Source organism: Dipodomys merriami, unplaced genomic scaffold, assembly GCF_024711535.1.
Source record: "Dipodomys merriami isolate MVZ:Mamm:240054 unplaced genomic scaffold, mDipMer1.0.p SCAF_7, whole genome shotgun sequence".
NCBI lineage: Eukaryota > Metazoa > Chordata > Mammalia > Rodentia > Heteromyidae > Dipodomys > Dipodomys merriami.
The window spans coordinates 69,621,994-69,647,103 of record NW_027206290.1 but is presented as its reverse complement, the minus strand read 5'-3'; the positions used below and the strand labels follow the sequence as shown (position 1 = coordinate 69,647,103).

Genomic DNA, 25,110 nt, shown 5'->3' with positions numbered 1-25,110 from the left:
AAAGTCTGAGAGAGCCTTTTTATCTCCAATTAACCACCAGAAAACTGGAAGTGGTGCTGTGGCTCAAAGTGGTAGACTGCTAGCGTTGAACAAAAGAGCTCAGGTTCAAGCCCCACAACTGATGGGGGGGGGGTTGGGGGAAAGGGAAGGGAAGGCCCCATGGGGTCTGGTTCTGGCAGGGAAGAGAGGCTGGCTGAGGTAGATTGAGTCATAGAAAAGAGCAGGAAACAATAGCTCCAAGGGCCTGAGGACTCCTCTATTCAGACCCTGCTCCCAGTGAAGCAAGGGGATAAGCCAGGGAGGAGAGGGACCTTAGGTCATGCAGGATGGGGATCCTGCACAGCAGGGAAGGGGGTCCTTTAGGGGCTGAGCTCTCCTGGCGGAAAGAAGCAGAAGGTACCCAGAGCCCTCTCCTCAGGCCTTTTGAGACGATGAGAGGGTAAAGTCCAAACAATGTGAGCCTCAAGTGCTGCCTCTGCCCCTCGTCCCTGGCTCCCTGGTGTCTCCTGGAGCTAAAGGCTCCCAGCTCCTACGCAGGGTCTTTTCGCTTTCCATCTGGGATACTGGGAGGATTGGGGGCCACTAGCTAAGTGATTTATACTCTGGGGGAGTACAATAACTTGCCAAGGGTGACCCTTGCATCCCCTTGCTGGGCCTGTTTCCTCACCTGGAGGGCAGACAGGTGGATTATACACCTCCCTTGGGAGTGAAAGATGAGGCGTGAACCAAAGGGAGGAAGATAGCAACACAGAGTGAACATTCCTGGCACAGTCAGCCTAGAGAAACAAACAGGAGTTTGGTCAGAGTCCTCATCTTCAACACTGCCTGACAGAGGCTGTGGCGTGTGTAATGGGCCATGGAATTAGCTCTTTCTGAAGACAGATCTGTGCAGAGAAGAATGTGTGACCCATCCACACGGGTCTGGGTCAGAATGGAACTAGCTGTCACTCTTAAGGCCAGGATCTTGAGGCTTTTTAAAGATGAGAGAAATGGAAGGAAGGACAGGGCTTTCTCCTGAGATGGCAACGTGGGGTCATGTACCATCTTAACCCGTGCGTGTCTGGGCAGTGGCCTTCTGTCTCAGTTAGGATGTGTGCTTGTGTGTGTGTGTGCATTCCTGCCCTCCAGACCTGTGGGTTCACTCTGCACCCTTACCAGTCCATCAGTGCCCATCACCATTTGATGGAACAGTGAGGAGATGGCGGGAGCAGAGCTGTTGCTCAGCCTCAGTTTCACATTTGGAACCCCTAGGGAGGCTGAGCCAGAAAGCATTAAGCACTGCTCCTAATTTGCATAGTCTAGGATTCTCATGGCCTAACTCACCCCAGCCCAGGTCTGTGTCTGGCCCTAAAATCCATGGATATCCCCTCCCAGTGAAGACCCTGCAGTTGGCATGGAGGAGGGGGAGGGAGTTCCAAGCTCTGCCTAGAGGCTCCTTCACCCCCAGAGTTGCTGACCGCCCCACTCCCCAAACCACACACCTCCTCCAGGTATGGCTGCCCCAGGTGGGGGTGTGGCCCTAGAGGAGGGGTCCCCTGCACATCCCCAGGATGTTCAGGCCCTGGGAATGGACCTCAGGTCCTGGAGGTATCGCCAGATCTGAGGCCAAACAAGTCTGTTTCCCAGATGCCGCCCGCGGAGGCTGCACCTCTGCGGATGGCAGAAAGCCCGGATGCTTGTCTCATCCCCAGAGCCTTTCTCCACCCAGCTGAGAACCAGTTGACAGATAAAGCATCTTGAGAACTCTGAGCATAATTTCCTTTTAGAAAGATGATTGGGGCCATAGCCAGAGGCCTAAAACTCCCATAAGTCCAAACTAGACTAGACTAGAGCACTCATTCTTCCTCTAGTCCATGAGAACTGGGTTCAAAACTTGCCCCATGGTGGAAGTTCAACTCCACATCAGAGCAGCCGGGATCCTGTGTCCTCACCCCTCCTAACACAATACAGATTAGCTGTTCAAACTAGGTGTTTTAGAACCTTACCTGGAACCAAGTGGCCTCTAGAACAGGCCCTCACTCAATGTGCTAGAATCTCCGCTACAGTTGAGCCCAGAGGCTCTTCCTAGACTAATCTGCTGTGTTCAAGACCTTGATCTAGAAGAAATATTCACTTAGAACAAAGATGGCTCCTTGAAAATTTTCACCTGAGGTGTCAGAACCCCACTATACAGTCTGTCTCCAGAATTTTCTCCTTACCTCTCTGCCCTGGACTATGGTTCCTTCCCCTGCACCTTCCACTCCTCTGCACTTCTGCCAGCCTGAGCCCCTCCGAGTGTTTTCTTCTGCTTATCTCTGCATCGTCAGCCCCCACCCCCAGCACCCCCCACCCCAACACCCTCCTCAGTTCCATTGCTATCTAGCTCCAGGCTTGAGTCCTACAGATACCAGTCCACAGGGCTGCTTCCTGCCCCCAACACGGGGCCTAAGCCACAGGCCCTGGACAGTGCCCTTTCTCTGCTTGGCTCACTAGAGTGACATGTGGGCAATGCCAAGCAGGGGACAGGGTGGGCTCCTGTGCTAGGCATGATGCAGAGGCCCCAGGGAAGTAGGGCAGCTTGTGAGGAGTATAGCACCAGTTAATTCCCTGTGCCCCTGGAGGACATTTGGGAATGGACCACAGGGCTGAAAATGGAGTCTGGGTCTGGAGCCTCCACAGGCTGCCTCCTCCCCTAAAGAACCCAGTGGTGGGACTTAGCCCCACAGACCCACTCCCTGTAAGCCTGTGGTCCTGAAATTCCAGATTTAACACTGGTCACTGTGGGGTCAGCCCAGCCTGTCCCTTGTGTGGGGAGCAGAGCAGGGCCTACACTGTGGTCTCATACTCCAGCAGCTCCTGGGAGGTGCCCATGCTGCGGTATTGCAAGCGAGGAGTGGCCGGTGAGGAGTACTCCAGAGCCAGGATGGTCTTCCGGAGCCGGCGGTCAATAAAATGTGCATCCCAGGCCGGATACTTCTTGCGAGGCAAGTCAATCCGAATGACAGGCCCCTCTGTCCGCGAGGGGCGGGCCACTGGCGTGGGAGGCAAGCCAGGTCGCACCTGGAAGACCGGTGGCGTGGGGGTCCCTGCACGCTCACCGGCCGCTGAGGCCCCATCCCTCTCGGCGCCTGTAGTCCTTGGCAGGGACCTCGGGGGACTTGTGACAGCATCGGCTGGTGGGCCACAAGGCCCTGGGGATTCTGGGAAGATGCAGCCAGGTGCCTGGGGCCCCAGCATGGGCCCATTGGGGTGCAAGAGACAGTAATAGACACACATGAAGAATATGCCCAGCGCAAAGCTGGCGGCCACCACGCACACCAGGATGAGCGAGTGGAAGTCGGTGAAGTTGCGGCTGGAGTACCAGAAGCCAGTGAGCGCGGCATTCTCCAGCAGGATGATACAGTAGTACAGGGCCATGCGGCGGCGGCTGCGGCCCTCCTTCACGTTGAACCAGCAGAAGATGTAAATGACGCCCACCACCATGTTGTAGATAATCTCCTCCCACTTGGACATGCAGAAGTCCGTCTCCCCTTGAATGACCCAGAAGGTCATGATACACCAGTGGGCCACAATGAAAATGCCAAAGTACAGCTTGTAGACGCTGGCGAAGAGGGCAAAGGCCAGGCTTCGGGCTGCGATGGTGAACAGATGCCACAACACCTGGGCCACGGCGCCCTTGTAGGACAGGGGTCGCTTGTCGTCCCTTGAGTCCCGCAGTACCTTCTGGTAGGAGGCCAGCGTCCAGGCCAGGGACACCAGAGAGGCAGAGGTGGAAAGGGCTGTGGAGACAGGGTTGGGGATGGGGTGGGATGGGTTAGGGGTGGGTCCGGGTTGGGGTCTGGGGAGAGGGGGAGGGTTCTGGGTCAGGAGCTGGGTTCTGAGGAGGGGTGAGGGAAGGGTCTGTGGATCAGTGGAAGTAGGGGGACCCTGCATGGAGGGGTGTCAAGGGCAATGATGAGATGAGGTGAGGCGGTCAGGATTGGGTGGGAGCTTAAAGGGATGTGAAAGTTGGGTGGCTCTTGACCCCTCACCAAGGTTCAAGTCTAGGAATCTCATGTGGGGCTGTTCGGGTTCATGGGTCTTGTGGGAGGTGGGAAATTAGGGTGTGGGACTGTGGGAGTGGAAGAAGAGGCAGAGAGGGGGTCATGGTTAGGGCATGGTAGAGCCAGGAGGGGACCTTTAGAAGCTATGGATCACTGAGATGTGGCTGGGTTTGGAGGGATGCCTAGAGCTGTGCAGGCTGAGGGGTGAGGAGAAAGTCTCTGGTGAAACCTTGTACCCTGGAAATGGCTTCCTAAGGGGAATGATGGAAAATGGGCTGGTCAGGGTCTTGGTGGAGAGAGAATGAAGTGCTCCAGAAATGTAAGGATGTGGCTTTTCTGTGATACTGGTGCAGGGGGGGAGGGGGGAGGGAGACATCCTAGAGTGTCAGGAAAGGTCAGGTTGGGATATGAACAGGGCCTGTGGCAAGAGAGGAAACTAAGACCAGGCCTGGGTTGGGGAGGGGTCCTCAGGCTCCCCAGTGAGGGGGCAGATGGCCAGCTCTTCTCCAAACCGATGGCAATTGGGCAGGTGTATGAGCAGGGGCTCCCCAGGAGATGGAGGTGGAGATTGGGGCAGTTTGGGGAATGAAGGTGGTAAGGAAACACCCAGGGGGTCTAAGTTGTGCTGTGAAGTAAAGGTCAGAAATGAGATCTGAGCTGAACACTGGTGGCTCACGCCTGTAATCCTAGCTACTCAGGAGGCTGAGATCTGAGGATCGTGGTCCAAAGCCAGCCCAGGCAGGAAAGGCCATGTGACTCTTAACTCCAACAAACTTCCCGGAAAAAACTGAAGTGTTGCTGTGGTTCAAGTTGTAGAGTGCTAGCCTTGAGCAAAAGAAGCTCAGGGACAGCGGCCTCAGGAACGGTTCAAACCTCAGGAGTCACACACACACACACCACACACACCACACACACACACGTCTGGTCTGTTTTGGCAATAGAGAAGGGAGCAGAGCAGAAGAGGGGCACCCAAAGGCCCTAAGGGGTGGTGAAGGGATGGAGAGCCCGGGCAGGGGGGTAGGGGGCGTCCCTGGGGGCTCACCGGGCAGCAGGTCGGGCTTGTGGCCGTGGTACACCAGCAGGCTGAGCTGCAGCACCAGCTGTGGCGCGCTGCGCAGGAAGGTCTCCAGGAGGCGCAGCATGCTCACGTCGGCGCTCTCGAACAGCATCCGCCAGTAGAAGTGGCGCCGCAGCCGTTCCCCTCGCCAGCGGCTCTGCAGCCCCAGGTACAGGGCGCGCAGGTACCTGCAGAAGGACCCCGGCTCAGCTCCGCGGCCCGCATCTCCGCACAGCCTCCTCCCCCTGCGCTCAGCCTGCTCCGCAGCTGTAAAATGGGCCCAGGGAAAGAAAGGCTCTCCTCTGCGGGGCGGAGATTGCGGACCACCGAATGGGCTCCTTAGCTTCAAGGACTGGGGTTGGGGGAAGGGGAAGAGGTGCTGGTGCCAGTGGCTCATGTCTGTACTCTTAGCCATTCAGGAGGCTGAGATCTGAGGATTCAGGTTCAAAGTCAGCTGGGCAGGAAAGTCCGTGAGACTCAATCCAATGAATGACCAAAAAGCCAGAAGTGGAGCTGTGGCTCAAGTGGTAAAGCATTAGTACTGAGCAAAATAAGATAAAATAAAAGCTAAGGGGCAGTGCCCAGGCCCAGGCCCTGAGTTCAAGCCCAGTACTGGTGTGTGCACATGCACACACACACACACACACACATACACACACACACACACAGACAGACAGACAGACAGACACACACACACACACACACACACACACACAGACAGACAGACAGACACACACACACACACACACACACACACACACACACACACACACACAGACTGGGGCAAAGGACACCCTGGATGCAGTATGTGCAGTCTTACAGCCCTGCTTTCTTTGACTTGATTTTTAAAATCAAGTCAGGGTGCTTGAATTCTGGATGTGGGCTCTGTCCCTGGGCTTCTTTTGTTCAAGCCTAGCATCTACTACTTTATCCACAGTGCTACTTTCGGATTTTCTGAGTAGTTTATTGGAGATAAAAGTCTCACAGACTTTCCTGCCCAGGCTGGCTTTGACCTGCAATCTCAGCCTCCTGAGTAGCTAGGATTACAGGCAAGAGCCACCAGCACCTGGCTATGATTTGATTTTACACTAGTGCTAGTATCTCCACGTTATAGATGAGAAAACTGGGAGCCAGAGAGGCCTGTCATTTGCCTAAAATCACAAAGCTAGGAAGCAATGGGATCAGGATTCAACCCCAGGTACACTCTAACCATCAAACCACACTGCCTTTTCCTGCACATTATACAGCTTTGCCAGCGGGGTTCCTTCAGGGACAATCCTGGGGCCAGTGCCCAGTGCTGTTGCAGCAGCTCCTGGCCTATCCCTGACTTCCCCTCAGGGCACGGGGAAGATGCTGAGACACCTGCCCTTGGCATTTGAGATTATATTCACTTCCTCTTGTGCTGCTCCTCCCTAAAAATTTTGGGGCTCCAGCTACTCTGCACAAGTGGTAGATTCAGGGCTCTCAATACTTTCCCACACTGCGCCCACTGTTTGTTACCCCTTTCCTGTCCCCTAACCCCAGCCTAACCCCTTTCCTGTCCCCTAACCCCAAACCTGGGTAAGTCTTTCTTTTCTTTCAAAGCCTAGATTGTAAACACAGCTTCTGCTGGCCCTCCCCCACCTAGAGTAGGAGCCTCCACCAGACTCCCTCTCCCAGCTATTGTCCTCACCCAATAATGGCAGTACCCTCAGCTCTCAGCACACAGTAGGTGCTCAGCCATTCATGTGGAATGGTTGCAAGTGTGTTGAGTTGAATAGAACTCTGGTAATCCTGTTGTGGGTAGGAAACCCTTCCTACTCTCTCCAGTCCTGAGTTCAAGTCCTGACTCTACTCATTTCCTATGAGATCTTAGGCAAAAGCCCCTTGAGCTCTAGGAGCCCAAAGGAACTGGGAAGATGAGTAGAAGAGAAACTATTTTGCACTCTGTCAAGGTGGATGAGAGTGGACCTGCCAACACAGATCTCTGGGCCCAATTTCCCCTCTCTAAACAGGAAGCTCCACTTGGGTCTGATGACCACAGATCCTACCCCTTTACCAGCCCCTAAATTTTTGATTCATGAGGCAGGCAGACCCTTTGCTGAAACCATGGAAGGGTCCTCTAAAAGTTCCCCCCCTGAAACTAGAGAAGAGAAATCCCAACTCAGATCCAATGACCCTACTATGTGAATTGGAAACTGGGGAATCAGGAATCTGTCTAGTCTATTCCCAGATGGAACAAGGTGGCATTTCTAGGGTGTGGTTTGGAAACTAGGAGGGAAGTGACAACTGTGTGTGCCACCAGCCCAAGGACAGAACTGCAGTCTATGGGACGGCTGATACCCAGTTTCCTCAAATGGGCATCCTGCTCTTAGGTGGTTGTGTGGCTCTCTCTGCCAATGAGAGGGATGGGCTTGATGGCTCTGGAATCCTTTCAGATCTAGAGTTCCAGGACATAGATTCTGCCACTGCCCCTCTCTCATACACCCATCTACCCTCATCTAGCTAGAAGCATCCATTTAGGGCCCTCCTCTCCATCCCTGGGTCTTCTAGTCACCAAACAATGCTGTACACACACCTTCAATTAGCCACCTTCCAGGACAGGTAACCAAGATGGAGAAGGGGAGGTCCCTCATGGTTGACTTGGGACATGCAAAGGCCCCTCAGCCCAACTCCTTTTCCAACACTGCTGTCCTTCCAGCTACTTCTAATCTGTGCATTTCTACCCACTCCCAAACCTCCTAATGTAGAGACCTGTGCTTCTGAGCAGCTCCAGGCTGGACTGTGTTTCTTCTGATGAGCTGGATTACCTCCCTGTATCTTCCATTCTCTGGGTCCCTGCCTCTCCCCCATCATAAGAGTCCCTGAAGCAGACGTATTCACTCACATAGCAACTGTACATTGATCACTTACTCTTTACCAGGTTTGTACCCCTGGGTGTGCCTCATAGTCCCATGGGGAGGGGGAGACAGGTAGGAGGTGACATGGATGCTACAAAATTCTTTGGAACACAGAGAAGAGATGTGTCACCTCTGTCTTGGGGAGACAGTCAGGAGAGACTTCCCATGGGAAGGAGGGTTTGGTCTTGGGTTTTAAGCAGGGATTGGTATCTGATGAAAAGAGCTGCTGATGGGAAAGTACATGGCAAGAGCCCAGTGTCAGCAGCTCATACCACTAATCCCAGCTACTCAGGAGGCTGAGATCTAAGGACTACGGTTTGAGGCCAGTCTGGGCAGGAAAGTCTATGAGACTCTTATCTCCAATTAACCAACAAAAAGCCAGAAATGAAGCTGTGGTTCAAGTTGTAGAGCCTCAGCCTGGTGTATAAAAGTTCAAGAACAGTGCCCAGGCCCTGAGTTCATGCCCCATATCAGCACCCCCACAAAAAAAAGTGCAACAGCAAGAGAATGTGTGGCCATCTGGGGGGGCTCAGAGGTCTGGCAGCCTAAATAGGAAGATTTTGATGGGCAGAGGCATAGGAAAACCAGAACTGGTCTCAAATTCTGGCCTGGAGGCTTGGAGGTGTAGCTAGTGGTAGAATACATGCTTAGTCTGTGAAAGGTCCCACAGCACAACCAAAACAAAACAAACACTCTGGACTGGAGAGTTCAGGTTTTATTGTAAATCTGAATTCCATCCCAGAATCAGAGGTGATACGATCAACTCTGAAGCTCTGAAAGCTCATTTCAGAAGCTGGCTTGGAGAGAAGCCAGGAGAAGCTGGGGTTTGGTCCAGGCCTGCGGTGACAGAGTGAGCTAAGACAGGAAACATAAGAGGGGCAGAAAGCAGACCTGAAGGTGGCTACTGGTGGGGGCTCTAGGATGGCCCCTGGGCTTCTGAGGGGCCATCTTTCCTAGCTTCCATCCTCCCCATCCTCCCCCCATCCCAGCCCATTCCTGCAGCTCTGGCTTTGAACTGAAAGGAGAGACCAGCTGGTCCAACATGAAGGGACCTGGGGAGTTGGGGGAGGGCACACCTTGGAAGTTTCTCTCAGGCTGGAAGACCATCTGTTTCCGGACCCGGGTCAGCATGAGAGAGGCCCCGCCCCAGCCAGCATCCATCACCACCTGACAGGCCACCTGCCACCTCCCCGCCCACTCCTGCCCTCTCCTCTGCCAGCTCCCAGCTAACCACAGACAAAGGACTCACAGCCCTGGGCTGTTGTGGACCGGGGCAGCAACAGGGAGGAGCAAAAAGGAGGTCTCTGCACCCATCATTGAGGGAGCATGGGATCATGGGGAGCACAGAGACCATGCCACAACCTGGGTTTTGGCCTTGCAGCTCCCCTTTTGGCTAAAGGATCAAAATTGTGGCTGTTCTTTCAGCTGGCACCAATTGCTCACTGTCATGGTCCTGCAAGATGTTCATGAGCCTAGGATAATGTTTGAAGCATGTGGGACCTGGCTGTAAAACACAAGGAAAAAATTGCAAAATCAAAATTAAATAAATGTCTAATTAAATGTCTGCAACACAGAACATGATGTCAGTCAGTCAACTGCAATTTGGCTTTTATCTGGTTATATATAATTTACATTTGATGTTGCTGCAATTTAATATGCTTGACAAATGTGGAGCTCACAAGGACATGCAACCCAATATTCCTGGTCTCAGTTTTCCCTTCTCTGAAACAGGCCTTGTCATACAGACTGCATCAGGTGATGGGTTCTTATCTCAGTCATGTCTTGGTTCTGCTTTTGGTAGTCTTTTTGATTCTCTGCATCTTATTTTCTTCCTTCTGGTATTAAGTGACAGAACTGGGCATGGTGATACACACCATGAGGCAGGCGGATTCTGAGTTCATGGCAAGCCTGAACTATGCAGAGACCCTACCTCAAAAACAAAACAAAACAAAAAACCCCAAAAATTAAACCAAACCAAACCAAACCAAACCAAATTTTAAAAAATTCCCCCAAGTGGTAAGGATGCAACTCAATGGTAGAGCACTTGCTTAGCACACACAAGGCCTGGGCTCCATCCCTACGCCACAATGAACAAATACACAGTAGATTTAATACTAGAGGGTTGTGCACACACAGGCTAACACACACTGGGTAGAGGTCTCTGGCTCCTGATCACCAGGCAGCCTCTCTTGAAAACTCCTAGAAGCCCATCCTATTCCATATCCCACTCTGAAAGACAGTTGAAAGTTAAGCATAGTGGCACATGCCTGTAATCTCAGCACTCTCCTAGCACTTAGGAGGTTTAGGCAGGAGAATCACAAGTTCAAGGCCTGCAACGAGCTCTTGTTTCAAAAACTAAAAAAAAAAAAAAAAAAAAAAAAAAAAGCATGTCTGAACCATGCACCAGTGGCTCACATTTATAATCCTAGCTACTCAAGAGGCTGAAATCTGAGGATCAAAATTGAAAGTCAGCCTGGACAGGAAAATCTGTAAGACTTTTCTCTCCAATAAGCTACCCAAAAGCCAGAAAAGTTGTGCCAGTGCCAGCCTTGGGCAAAAACACTCAGGGGTAGCAAACAGACCCTGAGTTCAAGCAGTAAAACTGGCACTCAAAGAAAAAAGTCTGGGGGTATGGTTCAGCTATAGAGTGCTTGCCTAGCAAGTTCAAGGTGCTGAAATCAAACCCCTGGACCATGAAGAAGAAGAAGAAGGAGGAGGAGAAGGAGGAGGAGGAGGAGGAGGAGTAGGAGGAGGAGGAGGAGGGAGGAAGGGAGGGGTGGGGGAAGGGGGAGGAGGAGGGGAGAGCAAGAGAGAGCACAGCAAGCAAGGAAAGAAAGAAAAGGAAAGAAAAAAGAAAGAAAGGAAAGAAAAAAACAAGCAAGGAAGCAAACAACAAGCAAGCAAGAAGGCAGGAAGAAAGAAGAAAGGAAAGAAGGAAGAAAGAAAAGAAAAGCTTTGAAAGATGTTGTTCCCATGAACAGAACTCAAATGCCTCCCCCCCCCCCCCCCCCGAGAAAGAAACTTCATCTCAAGAAAAGGGCTCTGGACTTTGGGGAAGGGAGTATACATTCACTTTTCCCCCAAAATATATTCCCAGTCCACCCTTCACTCCAATGCCACCATGTGGTGCGGGTGACTGTCATCTCGTATCTGGACAGCCATGCCAGCCTTCTCTGTGGGCTCCCTGCAACCGCTCCACATGGCAACCAGCAGGGTATTTTTAAAAACCTGTGGGATTGTGTCATCCTTCTTGTAAAACTTTCCAAGGTCCTCTTATCACACTTGGACTCAAACCCAAGCCTCTCCCCTTGGCTTGCAGACTCCAAACCATCTGCCTGCCTTTTTCTCCCACATTTCAAACCATTGTTCTCTTTGTTCTTCCCACTCCAATGCTGGGGTGGTCCCTCCTAGACCCTGCATCTGGGTCATCTTGAGTCTGTACTAGGCAGGGTTCATGGCCCAGACCCAGGTCTCCATCCAGACAGTCACACACGGCCTCCACTGGTCCTCAGACCCCGGATCATTGTCTCTTGTGTGTCTGTGGCTCAGATCTGCCACATCTGTCTTCTGGATCCAGGTCAGCTCTTTATTTGATCCTCCATCAGTCCATTGGGATGCTAGAACAGCCCACCTGTGTCTGTTCCTTGAATGAGTCTCACGGTTCAAGGTGTGATTTTAGATAAGTGCTCTCAGATACTCTGTCTACCTGTCAGTCTGACGCTGGATCTTGGTTAGCCTGTCTGTCCCTGTGGCTACCACTGTCTTCCTGTCTGTCTTGGGTCTTGGCTGCATTCATGGATCGGTCTGTCTGTCTGTCTGGATCTACCTATCCCTTGCTGCCTGGTCCATCTGCTGGTTTGCTGCTCAGCTCGTGGCTCCGTGTGACTGCCAGTTTTCCAGCCATTCTACCCTGCCGGCTCCTCCTCTCCGTGACTCTGGGTCCCTCTCTGTCTGTCTGTGTCTCTCACATCCTCGGCTCCTCCATCTGTTGGTCTCTCCATGTTTCATTTCCGAGTGTGTGTTCTCCCCCTCCCCACACCCCCTCACAACTCTGGGCCAAAACCACAGCAGCTTCCAGCGGCTCCCCAGCTCTGCCATCCAGAAAGCAGCCTCCAGGGGCTCTCTCCCCTCCAGGTGGGCCAGCCCTGTAGACCCTGAAGGCTCCTCAGGGAGGGGCTGGAGAGACAACGGATGTGTAAGACCTGCTCTGCAAGGCACAGCGTGCAGGTGTTAGCAGTAATGCCAACATCTGCATTTATTAAGTGCCAATTGTATGACTGGCTGTTTTGACCCTTTTTTATCGCATTAAGTTGCATATTCCTCAGAACAAATGTTTGAGGTGGGCAATACAACCACCCCATTTTACAGATGGCAGAACCAAGACCTAGCAAGGGAGACTAGTGAGGATTTTTTTTTTTTTTTTTTTTTTTTTTTTTGCCTATCCTGGGCTTAAACTCAGGGCCTAGATGCTGTCCCCAAGCTTGCTTTCCCCCACCCCCTTTTTGGGGCTTGGATTCTGGGCCTAGGTGCTGTCCCTGAGCTCCTTTTTGCTCAAGGCTCATGTGCTACCACTTGAGCCACAGCGCCATGGATTTTTCTGTGATTAACTGGAGATGAGATTCTCGCGGACTTTCCTGCCCCAGCTGGCTTCAAACTGTGATCCTTAGATCTCAGCCTCCTGTGTAGCTAGGGTTACTGGTGCCTGGCTAACAGGGAGAGTTTTAAACAAAAGAGTGCATTTTAGAGTGAGCACTTGCTGTAGAAGACAGGAGATCCAATGCCCAGATGGTCCAGAGGCAGTTGGCAGGCATTTGGAGAAATGATTTGCCGAAGGTCAAACGGCCAGAAAGCTCAGAGCTGTGTCTTAGGTCAGGACTAACTGACCCCTGCAATCCTGCCATGGGGCATGTGTCAAGCTGAGCCAGCCACTCATGGGCTTGTGGTCACCTCACATGCTGTGTGGTCCTGGAAGCTTCTGGGAGGATGCCCTAAGACCCCCTCCTCCATCAGCTCACCCCTCAATTCTGAGCACTCCTGCAAGGATGCAAAAAATAGGACCTTCCTGGGATTGGCAGCCAAATGGATCCTAAATGTCAGTAAAGAATGTGATTTTACACGTTTTTCTCCCATTTCGTGTGCTGCTGGGTGCCAAGCTGTCTCCCTCCTCCTCAGCAGCCCCCCACCTCTTCACAGAGTCACCCCTTCTTTTGCTAAGATGAAGCCAAACACTTGCTAGCCACTAGTTTCAGGCTCTGGATGAAAAGCCAAGACCTAAAGCCAATGGTCCTTGTTTTTGTCCAGCAGAAAAAACAGGCAACTGCTAGCAAATAAAGCATCTGGGAACACATCCTGGTCTCTCAGATCTCTCACTGTATGAGTGCAGCCAGCTTTCCTCCTCTCTCTAGACCTCAGTTTCCCCTTCTGTGAAGTGGGTTGGCAAAGTGGGTGGAGGGTAGAGACTAAAAGTCAGGACTCCATAGTCTAAGAATGCAAGGCTGTTTTTGGTTCCTTCTTTCTCTCTTTTCCTGCTATCCTGTGGAGTTGAGATACTATGAGCTAGTGAGAGAGAGGGTTAGATGCCAGTCTTCTGGTGACATCTGAAGGTACAAGTTGGACTGTGAAATTCCTGACAAGTAGAGGCAGAGACTCAAACATCAAAGTTCAGAGGAGCTGAACTACCTCAGAATCTACCATGAAGACATGCCCTGACTGGAGGGGCAGCCACTCAACACTTCTCACCAGCTGTCCTGGAGTGTGAAGTTCCAATGACTGGAGTTTCAGTCATTGGGTTTTTGTTTGTTTGTTTTTTTCTCCATGCAATTTTTCAAGGATAACCAGAAATCAGGATATTGATTCCAAAAAGAGAGTGAGTCCTAATTTGGAAACTTTAGCAACTAATTAAAGAAACACCATATGAACTTTAAAAAAGCTATGATTCCTTTTTATAGGTGTGATAGCACTATTACATATTTTAAATGTTTTTAAGTCTGTTTTTAGATAGATTGAATTATGTCTGAAGGCAACAATTTGAGGTCTGAGATTTGCTCCAAAATGATCTGAAGGGAAGGAAATGGGATGGGTTCTAGACCTATGTTCTCAACACCTACACCTGCAACACAAGTTATATACAATTAACTTAAAATTCAATACAAGTAAAAGTTCAGAGCTGGGGCTGGGAAGGTGGCTCAGTGGTAGAGTGCTTGCCTTGCATGCATGTGGCCCTGGGTTCGATTCCTCAGCACCACATAAGCAAAAAGAAAAAAGCCGGAAGTGGCACTGTGGCTCAAGGGGTAGAACGCTAGCCTTGAGCTGAAGAGCTGAGGGACAGTGCCCAGGCCCAGAGTTCAGGCTCCATGACCGGACCGAAAAAACAAAACAAAAAAACAGTTTAGAGCTAGGCATTAGTGACACATGCCTGTAATCCTAGCTCTTTGGAAGGCAAAGAACAGGAGGATTGTGGTTTGAGGTCAGCGTAAGCAGAAAAGTTTGCAAGACCACTTCTGAACCTCTATCTGGGAGCAGTGACAGGCACCAAGCTACATAGGAGGCTGAGAACTGGAGGAAAAGTTCCGAAGTTCCAAAGTTCCAAGCCAGCTCAGGTAGAAAAATATGAGAGACCCCCATCTTAAAGGAGGGAAACTGGATACCACTGCATGCAACTGTGGTCCCAGCAATGACAGGGAGCCTAAAGTAGGCAGATTCAGTTTAAGCATGTGCCAGGCCAGGTCACACGACCTTAGCTCAAAAAATAACCAATGAAAACCAGGGTCAGAGGTGTGGCTTGGCGATATTGTGGCAGCCTCGCAAATGGCTCTAGTTCAGTCCCTCAGTCCTATGGCCCATTCCAGAGCCATAGGTATTGGATGGTGTGGACACAGAACATCCCTGTCCTCATAGAGGTAGAGAAGCCTGTAATTGTATAGCAGGTGGTGGTAGGTGGGTTGGATCATTAGCCTAATCTCTACTTCTGTATGTGTATACATTTTTATTTGATGAAAAGTTGCAATGAGTACATTACTTTTGGGGGACAATAAAAAATATTTATTGAGCCGGGCACTGGTGGCCTCATGCCTGCAATTCTAGCTACTCAGGAGGCTGAGATCTGAGGGCTGTGGTTCAAAGCCAGCCCAGGCAGGAAAGTCCCTGAGATTTTTATCTCCAATGAACCACAAAAGCTGGAAGTGGAGCTATGGCTCAAGTGCTAGCCTTGAGTTAAAACTCTGGGCCAGTCCCAGGCCCAGAATTCAAGCTCTGGGACCAGCAAAAAAATAAAAATATTTATTAAAACAACAAAAAAAGCCAAAACCAAGTAAGCAATGCTGCCTGGTGCTGTCGTTCAGTTGTAGAGTGCTTGCCTAGCAAGAGTGAGGACCTAAATCCATCTCTGTACTGTGAAAGGGAACAACTAAATAAAACTAAAAATGCCACTGATCTACAACCTGGGATGTGGCTGCTCAGCATCCCAGAACAGAGCGTCATAAAGCCCTAAGTTAAAGCACAGATCCTCCTTCTTCCTTTCCCTCTCCTTTGATTTCCTTTTTTATTCTCTCTTCCCTCCTTTCTTCCTTCCTTCCTTTTCTTTTCAGGAGGAGCAGTATTGGGGATCAAACTCAGTGCTAGGCAAGCATTCTACTCTGACCCACAGATTATTAAAACTGTATGTAGCTTTAGGATCACCTAGTTTGTCCCTTGGCCTGAAGTATAAGCCCCTGCTACCTCATCCCTGTCAGTCAGCTACTTCCCTCAGAACTACCGCTGGTGGGTAGTGAGTTCCTGCCTGCTCTGTTTCTGGGCAGCTTGAGTGACATGGGGTTCTGGCTTTTGTTCAAAAGCTTCTGCCTCCCTGTAACCTTGGGTCAACATCTACACACACTTTATCTGGAGCCACAGAACAAGGTCGTTCCTCACTAGGATCAGTGTTGTGGGGATCATCAAGAGTAAGGGCTCTTCGTACCTCTCTCCCATCCCCACTCTTGTTACTAAGCAAGCAAGATGCTATTTGGGCCAGTAATAATAGCCACGTTGTGTATTATGTGACAAGCCTCATACATTTACATGGCTCAAAATGTCTTTCTTTACAGGACATTACCATCATCTCCATTTCAGAGATGAGATGGGGCTCTGGCTAGCACAGCAACTTGCCCTGGGGTCATAATGGCTAGGAAGTCATGGTGTCTGTCTAGATCTATAGAGAGATGGCATCATCTCTATTTCCTTGCCTATCTCCTAGGAGAAACTCAGCCAGAACCCGTTGGACTTTCCAGATGAGGTAATCAAACTCTGAGACAGCGAAACAACTTGCCCAAGCTGCTGATCCCAAAGGTTTTAACTCAGTTCATATCAACAATTATTAGCACCACCTGTCTAGAAGGAGTTTCCTTGTCAGCCCCATCCGCACCCTCCCTGAACCCAGCCCTGTGTTACTCCTTTCACTTCTTCAGTGTTGCCCACTGACGGTGGAAGGCTGAGGCGGGAGGCCTCACAGGCTTCAGTGCTGTGCCCCTGACTACAGAGGGCTGGCTCCCTCCCCGCCTGAGCTCAGCCACTGCATCCACAGCCCCGAAACCTGTTCCAGCAGTCTCTGTGCCCCACATCCTGGTGTGGACCCCACCAGCCTTGGACACAAGGCCACCAAGGATAAAAGAACCCCATCAGAGCTGTGGGGCAGAAGAGTGAACCATAGTGTTAGGGAGGGGACCTGCAGTGGGGGTGGACAAGGATGTCTGAGAAGAAGAGCCCAGAATGTTAACAGTGAATACTTTCCTGATGTGTTTCTTCTGTTTCCCAAACATGGCTGATTATAGTGTAAGAGTTCGCACAGCTGGCTGAGGGCTGGCATGCTTAGTGGTGATGCATGCAGGCCTGATCACATGGCTTCCAACGCTGACTTTACCACTTCCTAACTGGGAGGCCACTCTTTTCTGTGCCTCTAGTTTCACATGTCTAAATAGGCCAACAAGGTGTGCTGAGTGCTCAGTGCTGAGTACTGCACAAAACATGCTCCACATATTAAGTCAGTAAGTCCGTAATATGGTCGTCGATACAAGGACCATTATCCCCATTCAGAGCCTAGAGAAGTTAATGACTTGCCCAGGACCACACAGCTTAGAAGCTGCAGCGCCAGGATCAGCTTAGAAGCAGCAGCGCCAGGATTTTGACTCTTGAGACCTTGTTCTTTATCACTGCACTCTCTGCCAGGGTTGTCGTGAAGATGAATGAGTTAATCTACATCTTTCTGTTTGTTATTTTGAGATAGGATGGCTTGGAACAATTTTCCTGCCTCTGACTCTAGTGCTGAGATTACGATGTGTGCAACCTTACCCAGCTTCCTCTAAGTGTCAATAAATGATAACTATGACTTTCAGTATTACTTGACTTCAAAAACAACACAAGTAAATGTTTACATGTATTCTTGATTAAAAACCAGCATAAAAATCTTTAAGCAACACAAGAAATACCTAGTCAGTAAGTGGAAATTCCTTTTCACCACTCCTCTGCCCTAATAGATAATGGGGTGGGGAGTTTTTCTTTAAGCTGCTCTATAATGCTGGAAATAACCAACCAAGGAGAGTTCTTCCATTAGCACTTTCCTTGTAGACTGTGCGGGGCACAGGTGGTTCACATCTGTAATTGTAGCTACGCTGGAAGCTGGGATCTGAAGATCACAGTTCAAAGCCAGCCCAGAAAAGAAAGTCCATGAAGCTGTTATTTCCAACTAACCACCAAGAAGCTGGAAGTGGAGCTGGGGCTCAAGTGGTAGAGCACTAGTCTTGAGCAAAGACAGAGCCCAGGTCCTCAGTTCAAGCCCTGGGACAGGCATACTCACACATACAAAGGCAATGACTTGCCTGGTTACAGGCGTGAGAGATGGGATCTGAGGACAGAGGGTGGGTTCAGAAAAGGTAGAAAGGAAGCTGCTAGAGGCAGCTTCTCAGACTGGGAAAATGATGGATGGCTTTGGGGGAAGGGAAACAACAGCAGATCATCCTGGGGCTATAGCAGCAAGGAGACAGGGGTGGGGGGCCCAGAGCCTTGAAGCCAAGCTAAAGCCTTTGGACTCCTTAGTGACGGGGAGGGGGAGGAGCTGGGGCTCCAGAGCAGCAGTTATAACATGGCTTTGAGTTATAGACAAGGATCCGGGATGGGATGGGAGGTAGGGAGGTTGGCAACCTGAGGCTTGCAAGATTTCCCAGGGGAGGAATTTGGACTCCCACACAAAGGCAGAGTAGTGAATGGAGGGGCCAGAGTGGATCCGAAACTGCCTCCTCCTCTCCCCAGAGACCTCTGCCCCAGCTGCCAGAGTTCAAAGCCATTTCCTGGCAGCCCTCCCTCCTCCAACTCCCCTGGGTTTCTCCTGTGTGGTCTTTATAGATCAAACAGGGGACATGGGGGCCCAACTGCCGCCTTAGTGTCTGTTAGGAGCAGCTCTAATGGCCTGCTGCAGCCGGATGGGCAGGGGGAGGAGGCTGGGTGGGGTGCGCAGTGTGCTGGAGGGGAGGTTGGCTGGAACAACCAGAGCAAGGAGGAACCTTCGTGGAGGGTCAAAGTCCAAGTTCAAGGGTTGTGATCAAAACGAAATCCTGATTTATCCAAACAAAATCCTAAAAAAAAAAATAAAAATAAAACGATATTCAGAGCTGCCCAGGTGCAAATGATGGTGAGAGGAACAGGACACACAATTTGAAAGCCACCAGAGGGCCCAACCCCTGATTCATTTACACATAGCAATGTACACAGCTATGGCTAATGGTAATTGCTGAGTACATCCTGTTCAGAGCACTATGGTAAGCACTACATACACGTTATTTCATTTGTTACACCCCAAGCCACACTGGGTAGGTACTGTTGCTGATGTCCGTTTGCAGATAACTAAACAAAGAAGTTATGCCCCTTGCCCAGAGTCACAGGACGTGGTAGACATAGGACCATGACTGATTCCAGAAAGTGGGTTCAAAACATTAACTCTCTGACCCCAGTGGAGAAACTGAGGACCAAAGAAGGACAGAGGTCTTTTTAGCTCAGCCTGAAGCATGCTCCTTCCCTCTCACATCTCCTTCATGAGACCCCTCCTGGGTCTCCAGGCTTAGCCTGGTATCCCTCTAGTCTATTCACCATCCAACAGCCAGAGTAGATATTGAAAACTGTAGATCAGACCCTGCCTTTCCTCTGGTTAGATTCTCTAGGGTCCCCTTTCATGGATTATAGGTGCTGTATGATCAGGATGGCCAGTCTGTCCATCATCTCTGATGGACAGACTCCCTTCATTCTATTGCCTCCACTTGAGCCTTCTTCTTGCCTTCTGCTTCCCTTGACCTGAAACAACCTTCAAAATCCACTCTTTCTCTCTTCTGCTCACTTTCTCTACCCTCTGACCGTGTGCCACCTCCTTAAAGAGATCTCAGCTGACCAGCTCATCTCAATGAGCTACACCCTGCTCCCTGCCACTCCCTACTCATCACCCAGTTTCATCTCTTCCTGGGGCACTTACCTCTATCTGGCCCATTACAGTTCATATTACATATGTGAAATATATATTCTATTTTGCTTGTTGGCCTCTTCCATTAGACTATTGAGCTCCAAGAGACAGAAATTGGCTTGTTCATTGTCCTAGGCTTGGCACTCAGAACAGGACTTGATGTATAGCAGGTGTTCCATAAATATCTACTAAATAAATGATTGCAGATTAAGCACACATCTGTGGTGTCCCTACGGCTTCAGGGTCCCCCTGGTTCCTCACTGGCCACTGCTCCGTGAACACACCTTGCCCTCACAGGAAACAAATTCTGGCTGACAGCACTATAATGATCACAGGGTTTGAACACTTAATGATGGGGCCAGCCCTTTACTAAACCCCTGATATACACCTCATTAAACTCCACCCAAGTTGTGGGTAGATACCATTAGGGTCCCTACTTTAGAAGGGCTGAGAGATGGTCAAGGATTTGAACTGGGAACAATTCAAGCTCTTAGACAAGAGCTAGCTTCCCAGAGGGAAGACCTAGAACCTGACTTCCACACAGGGCAGGTCACTGACTCATTTCAGAACTCTCTGGAGCAGGGCTTGTTAGTAGTCTAGACATGAAAAGGTTGTTAGCTCCCTGTCCCCAAAGCTCAACTGCCTCCCTCCCCACCTCTTTTTGAGGTGTCCAAATCCTGAGAGTCTGTGAAGATTTCCATGCCAGGTTGTCGTACAGTAATTGGCTTAGAAAGCCATGCTTATCTGGGTAAAGCTGGGGCCCATGAGTTCAAGATTAGGGAAAGCAGGATTCACAGCTTACTGCTCCACTACTCACAAGGTCAGGAAATAGGGTAAGGACTTTAATTGGTTTAACAGCCATTCAGTGGCTTACCAGATCAGAGGGCTGATGGGAAAGGAAAGGAGAGATGAAGACACAGGCTGGTGTCCAGCTCATGGACAGATTCCTGCCTTACCTGTCCTCTCGGGGATCTAACCTGTCACTGATGGAAGCCCAGTTCTGCATTTCCTCTAGCATAATCAGTATGTGATGCCAGGGACAGAGCTGGAACTGGGGATTGTACGAAGGCAGATAGGTACCACACCTCTCCCCACTGAAAGTGAGTGGGTGATCTTGGACAAATCACTTGACTGTGACCTGCACTTCCTTATCTCACAAATGGGTTTGACAAATAGCCATCAGAGGGAAGATTTCAAGGTGAGGCGAGAACAGTCTTCTAGAACACCTTGCATGGTCTCTGGTAGGTCATGGTTATGTATGCAGTATTAGTGAGTTCCTTCATTGGACGCTAAAAAAATTATAACATCTTCTGTGGGAAAAGGACCTCATCAATAGTGAGGAGCTTGCTTGAGGTTACAAAGAAGACAAACCCACAAATGTGTTTCCTTTCATTGATACTATTTTTAAGAATCTTAATTAGTAGCTGAAAATTGGGAGAGTTCATGCAAAAAAAGAAAGATTCAGTTTCACATTTCTCTTGAGAAATCAAGACTTGACTGTACTGGCCCAAAATTTCCCACAGCACTGTTGAAGAAGCAAGGCAGTAGCTTCCACTTGTCTGGAACCCTTCTTGCCCTGTGATGGCCCCTTGTCTGATACCCCATGGTCTTGACTTTATATATCCCACCTGACCCCTCAAAGCATTTCAGTGGTTGATTAAGCAATGTACAAGGCTAAAGAGCTGGGGGCAAAAAATCTTTACAATTGAAAATCGTTTTGCAAATAAGGGTTATGAGATCAGGAAGTGAAAATTTGGTTAGCCAATCAGGCTTGACCCTGGAGTGGGCCCAGGCCCACCTCTCTTTCCCCATTGGCCCAGGCCCTCCACTCCAAACATCTGCATAAACACCTGATATGCCAACTCAACATGTGCCAACATTGCTTTAATTTCTAGGAAATCTATCCCTGGTGGCTTCTGTATATCATCTCTGAATTTTCCCCATTCAGCCAAACTCTTCAGCTGGTTTAGAGTATGGAACAAGAGTCCTGAGACTTTAGCCTTGATAATAGATCCAGAGTCAGAATTCTAGCCTGGGTAAGGAGACCTAATGTGGATTTTGCATTTTTAGTAGCCATTTCTATGCAGCATCTCCTAATGGACTGCAGTATCTAAATTCAGAGAGGACAGTTGGCTGTCACCAGGTCCTTCCAGAACTCTGCAGACCTCAGTCCTGCTTGCTACTCTCTTTAAGTGATCTCTAGTCTGGGCAGAAAAATGCACCCAGCAGGTCACTATTTCAGAGCCTCTCTGGAGTGAAGGGCTTGTTAAACATAGAAGAGTATTTTTTTGGAGGGAGTCGGAGAGCCCAAATCTACCTTGATAACCTGGTAAGTTGTTCTGAGCAGAACCTTGATACCCAACTCCATGCTGGGACATTATAGAGTACCAGAAAGGCACTTTCTACCTCATTTCATTAACAAATATAATCTCATTTTTCACACAATGGGGGAACTAAGGTCCAGAGATAGGAAAACCCTGGTCCAAGGTCACTGTCCTGTCCTTCTCTCAGTCCCAAATCTGGCACTTTCCCACAATACATATCACCTTTCCTCACCCTTACCTACAGGGTTGGGCTCCCCTATTTCTTTCACATTCTTATCTCCATGCAACAGAAGCCTGGCTTTCTATCATCCAAGAATCTTGGCATCTCAGACCCATAATTCTTCAAGCTTTGGGGGAATACTTTAGAGACAGAATTAGTAGCAGTGTGGGTAAATTGAACTTGGGCTCTGAAGGCAGAGTCTCAAGTCCCGGCTAATTCTAAACCCTCACTGTGTGACCTTGGGCAAGGATGTCCTCTCTCATAGCCTGCATTCCTTCATCTGTCAGGTATAAACTGCAATATTGACCGCCTGGCAAGATTATTAGGAGGGACAGAGGAGACAAAGCAGCTTTAAAGGCAATTGGCAAGCTGCAGCACAAGGTGAGTACTTAATAAAATAATTGTTACAGAACATTAGGGCTCTGGTGCCTACGTGAGTGCCTAGAGAAATGATCCAGATGTAATCAAAGAGTAGGCAAACTAGAACACATATACCCTTCTCTAAATGGTTACAGGCTTGGTACTGCTAGAGCCAATTTTTTGTGAGAATTGCTGGGAGTCTGTTTTAAAAATACTATACAACCTACACCAAACACTTCCATAAGCCAGATTCCACCCCTAAGCCGTTAGATTGTTATTCCTGAAAACTCATCTCAAACTAACTCTCTCACTTTACAAATGGGAAACTGTAGATATAGTGGAAATAATTCTTTTCTTCTCTTTTTCCTTTTTTAAAAGTATACTTCAGTATAGAGACTGAACCCAGGAAATAGCACATTTATCTAAGAAACCATGGATCTCCATGGACTCTCAATCATTTCAATTTCTCACTCTTCTGAGATTCCCTGGCCTGTGGTCATTTTTTGTCCTATTGAGGGAACCCAAGTTTATGTTCAAGAAAGGGAAGACCTATTAGCTTCTTCAAGTGGATGCTGAATGGGGAGGAAGGTAGCCAGTGTGTCATGGGGCAGTTGGCCCACTTTAGGTCGAAGGGAAAGGGGGAAGCTTTGGCTACCAAGAATAGGAAGTTACCATTTCAGAATCTAAAAATAACTTTCACCATCTGTCCACTCGGGCACAGAATGATAAATGCAGATTAGTTCCTGGATGTAGACACGAATATTTTTGTATATCAAGCTAATAATATTACCACCACCTTGTGTGTTTAGCACTCCACCCTTTTGCCCCCAGGGCAAGCTAAGTAGATACATGCAGCGTCTTGGCAGGCATAGATGGGGAAACCAAGGCAGAGAGCGACTGGAGAACACATCAAGGGTGACACAGCAAGTGAACAGCTGGGACAAACCCTGGGAGTCCTGTTTCCTACCCTCAGGCCAGAACAGTTTTCTGAGTCAGACAGAATGCTTTAACAAGTAGCAAAATAAATAATACAACAGCAATAATCATGTTTTATATTTATAGAGACTTTTCCCTACTGTTCACCAACATCTACTGTAATCATAATTATTACATTCCCCAAATAAACTCCTTACACATACCTTCTCTCATCTGACCATCCCATCAGATAAGAAAACTATAATGGTGAGCTAATGAGATGAGAAGAGAAGGGATTCACGCTCATTTCCCAGGTAAGGAAACCTGGGGCTGGAGGGAGGAGAAGGTTTTGCCTAAGATAACATAGTAAGTAAATTTATTCTGTCACTGCACAGCGCAGCCCAAGGTACCAGAACAATTCACATTCAAGAGGAGCCCTCAGTTTAGAATTCACCCTCTCTCCAATTAACTCAGCCCAGCAGGCACCCTTCATCCTGGCAGAGGAAGAGGCCTGGAAATGAGCAGTTTGAACAAAGCCTCAGTATTTCCCACCATCTCAGGATTAAAGGGCAGCCAGTGGCCATAGAGTGTCAGGTTCACGATTCCAAATCCTCTTGACCCTTTTTGGAGAAGGAGGTTACTGATCGAGTCCTTAGGAAGTAGAAGCCAGAGAGCTTCCTAGGTGGGTCCAGCACCCCCCCACACACACCTTTCTCTCAAAAGAAGCTCCAGAAGTTTAGGCGGGATAGTCATTTAACTGCCTCCAATGTCTCTCCAGGAAGGCTGGACAGGGGCTGCTATTGAAAAAAAAAATGAGCTTCTTTGAGAGCAAGGAAGGACTTCTGAGATCTTTCCTAAGTCCAGACTCTGCATACTCCCAGAGAAGGGGAGGATCAGAGTGGTGGGGAGCCCTGTGACCCTGTTCCAAGCCTCGCACCCATCCTCAAAATCCCCCGGTTCTCCTCATTCACACAACCTCGAGGGTCTCCTTCCCTCCTTTCCTGCCTCCTCCTCTGCCCCTTGCAATGGCCAGATCCGAATGGATGGCTCCGGGGCTGGACAGGGTTCGGGGTCAGAGGTCAGGAGGTGCAGGAGAAGAAATGAAAGCTGCAACGAAGTGGGGCGGGGCCGAGGTCAGGCCAGGACGGGGTGGGGGTGGGGGGCGGAAAGGTCAGAGCAGGAATGGGGTGCAGGCAGCTACTTGCGCCCCCACCCCACCCCTTATCTCCTGGGGCTCAGCCCCCTCCACCTGCTCGTCTCCTACCTCCAGACCTGGCCGAGCTGCAGGAGGTGGACGAGGGTCTGCAGCAGCCAGACGCAGAGGCGGCAGCAGCGGCGGCGGTGGCGGGCCGAGGAGGGCGCGGGCCGGGGGCGCCCGGGCTCCGAGCCGCCTTCCTTGGTCCTGAAGGCGCCGGCGCTGTCCTTGGTGCCGATGGCGACGCCCGCGCCCGCGGCGCTGTCCTTGGTGCTGACGGCCGGCCCCGGGGCCCCGGCGGGCTCGGCGTAATCGTAGACGAACCAGCGGAAGCTGAGCAGCTGCACCACGAGCGAGGGCAGGAGCACGAAGAGCAGGGTGAGGCCGAAGTAGGTGCGCTGCCCCTGCAGGTAGTACGAGGCCGCCAGCCACAGGTCGGTGGCGCCGTCGGAGAAGAACACGAGCAGCGCGCACAGCACCCAGCAGCAGTCCCGCAGCTCGTACCGCGGGCCCGGGCCTCCCGCCTCGGCCCCCGCCGCGGCCCCGGCCCCGGCCCCGGCCGCCGCCTCCTCGCGCCCGCCCGCGCTGCCCCGCGCCGCTCCGGGCGCCCCCTCCGGCCCCGGGCCGGCCGCGGCCGCCGCTCCATCCGACTTCGCGGCCAT

At 50.4% G+C, this 25,110-nt stretch overlaps 1 protein-coding gene across 1 annotated transcript; it reads right to left on the bottom strand.

Annotated features, from left to right (window-relative positions):
- Positions 1-2,364: 2,364 nt before the first annotated feature.
- Xkr7 (XK related 7) lies at positions 2,365-25,110 on the bottom strand. Its single transcript, XM_070007778.1, has 3 exons — positions 24,518-25,110; positions 5,065-5,267; positions 2,365-3,758 (listed from the first exon to the last, which is right to left on the bottom strand). The coding sequence occupies exons 1-3, from the start codon at positions 25,108-25,110 to the stop codon at positions 2,806-2,808; spliced, it is 1,749 nt and encodes a 582-aa protein (XP_069863879.1). The 3' UTR covers positions 2,365-2,805.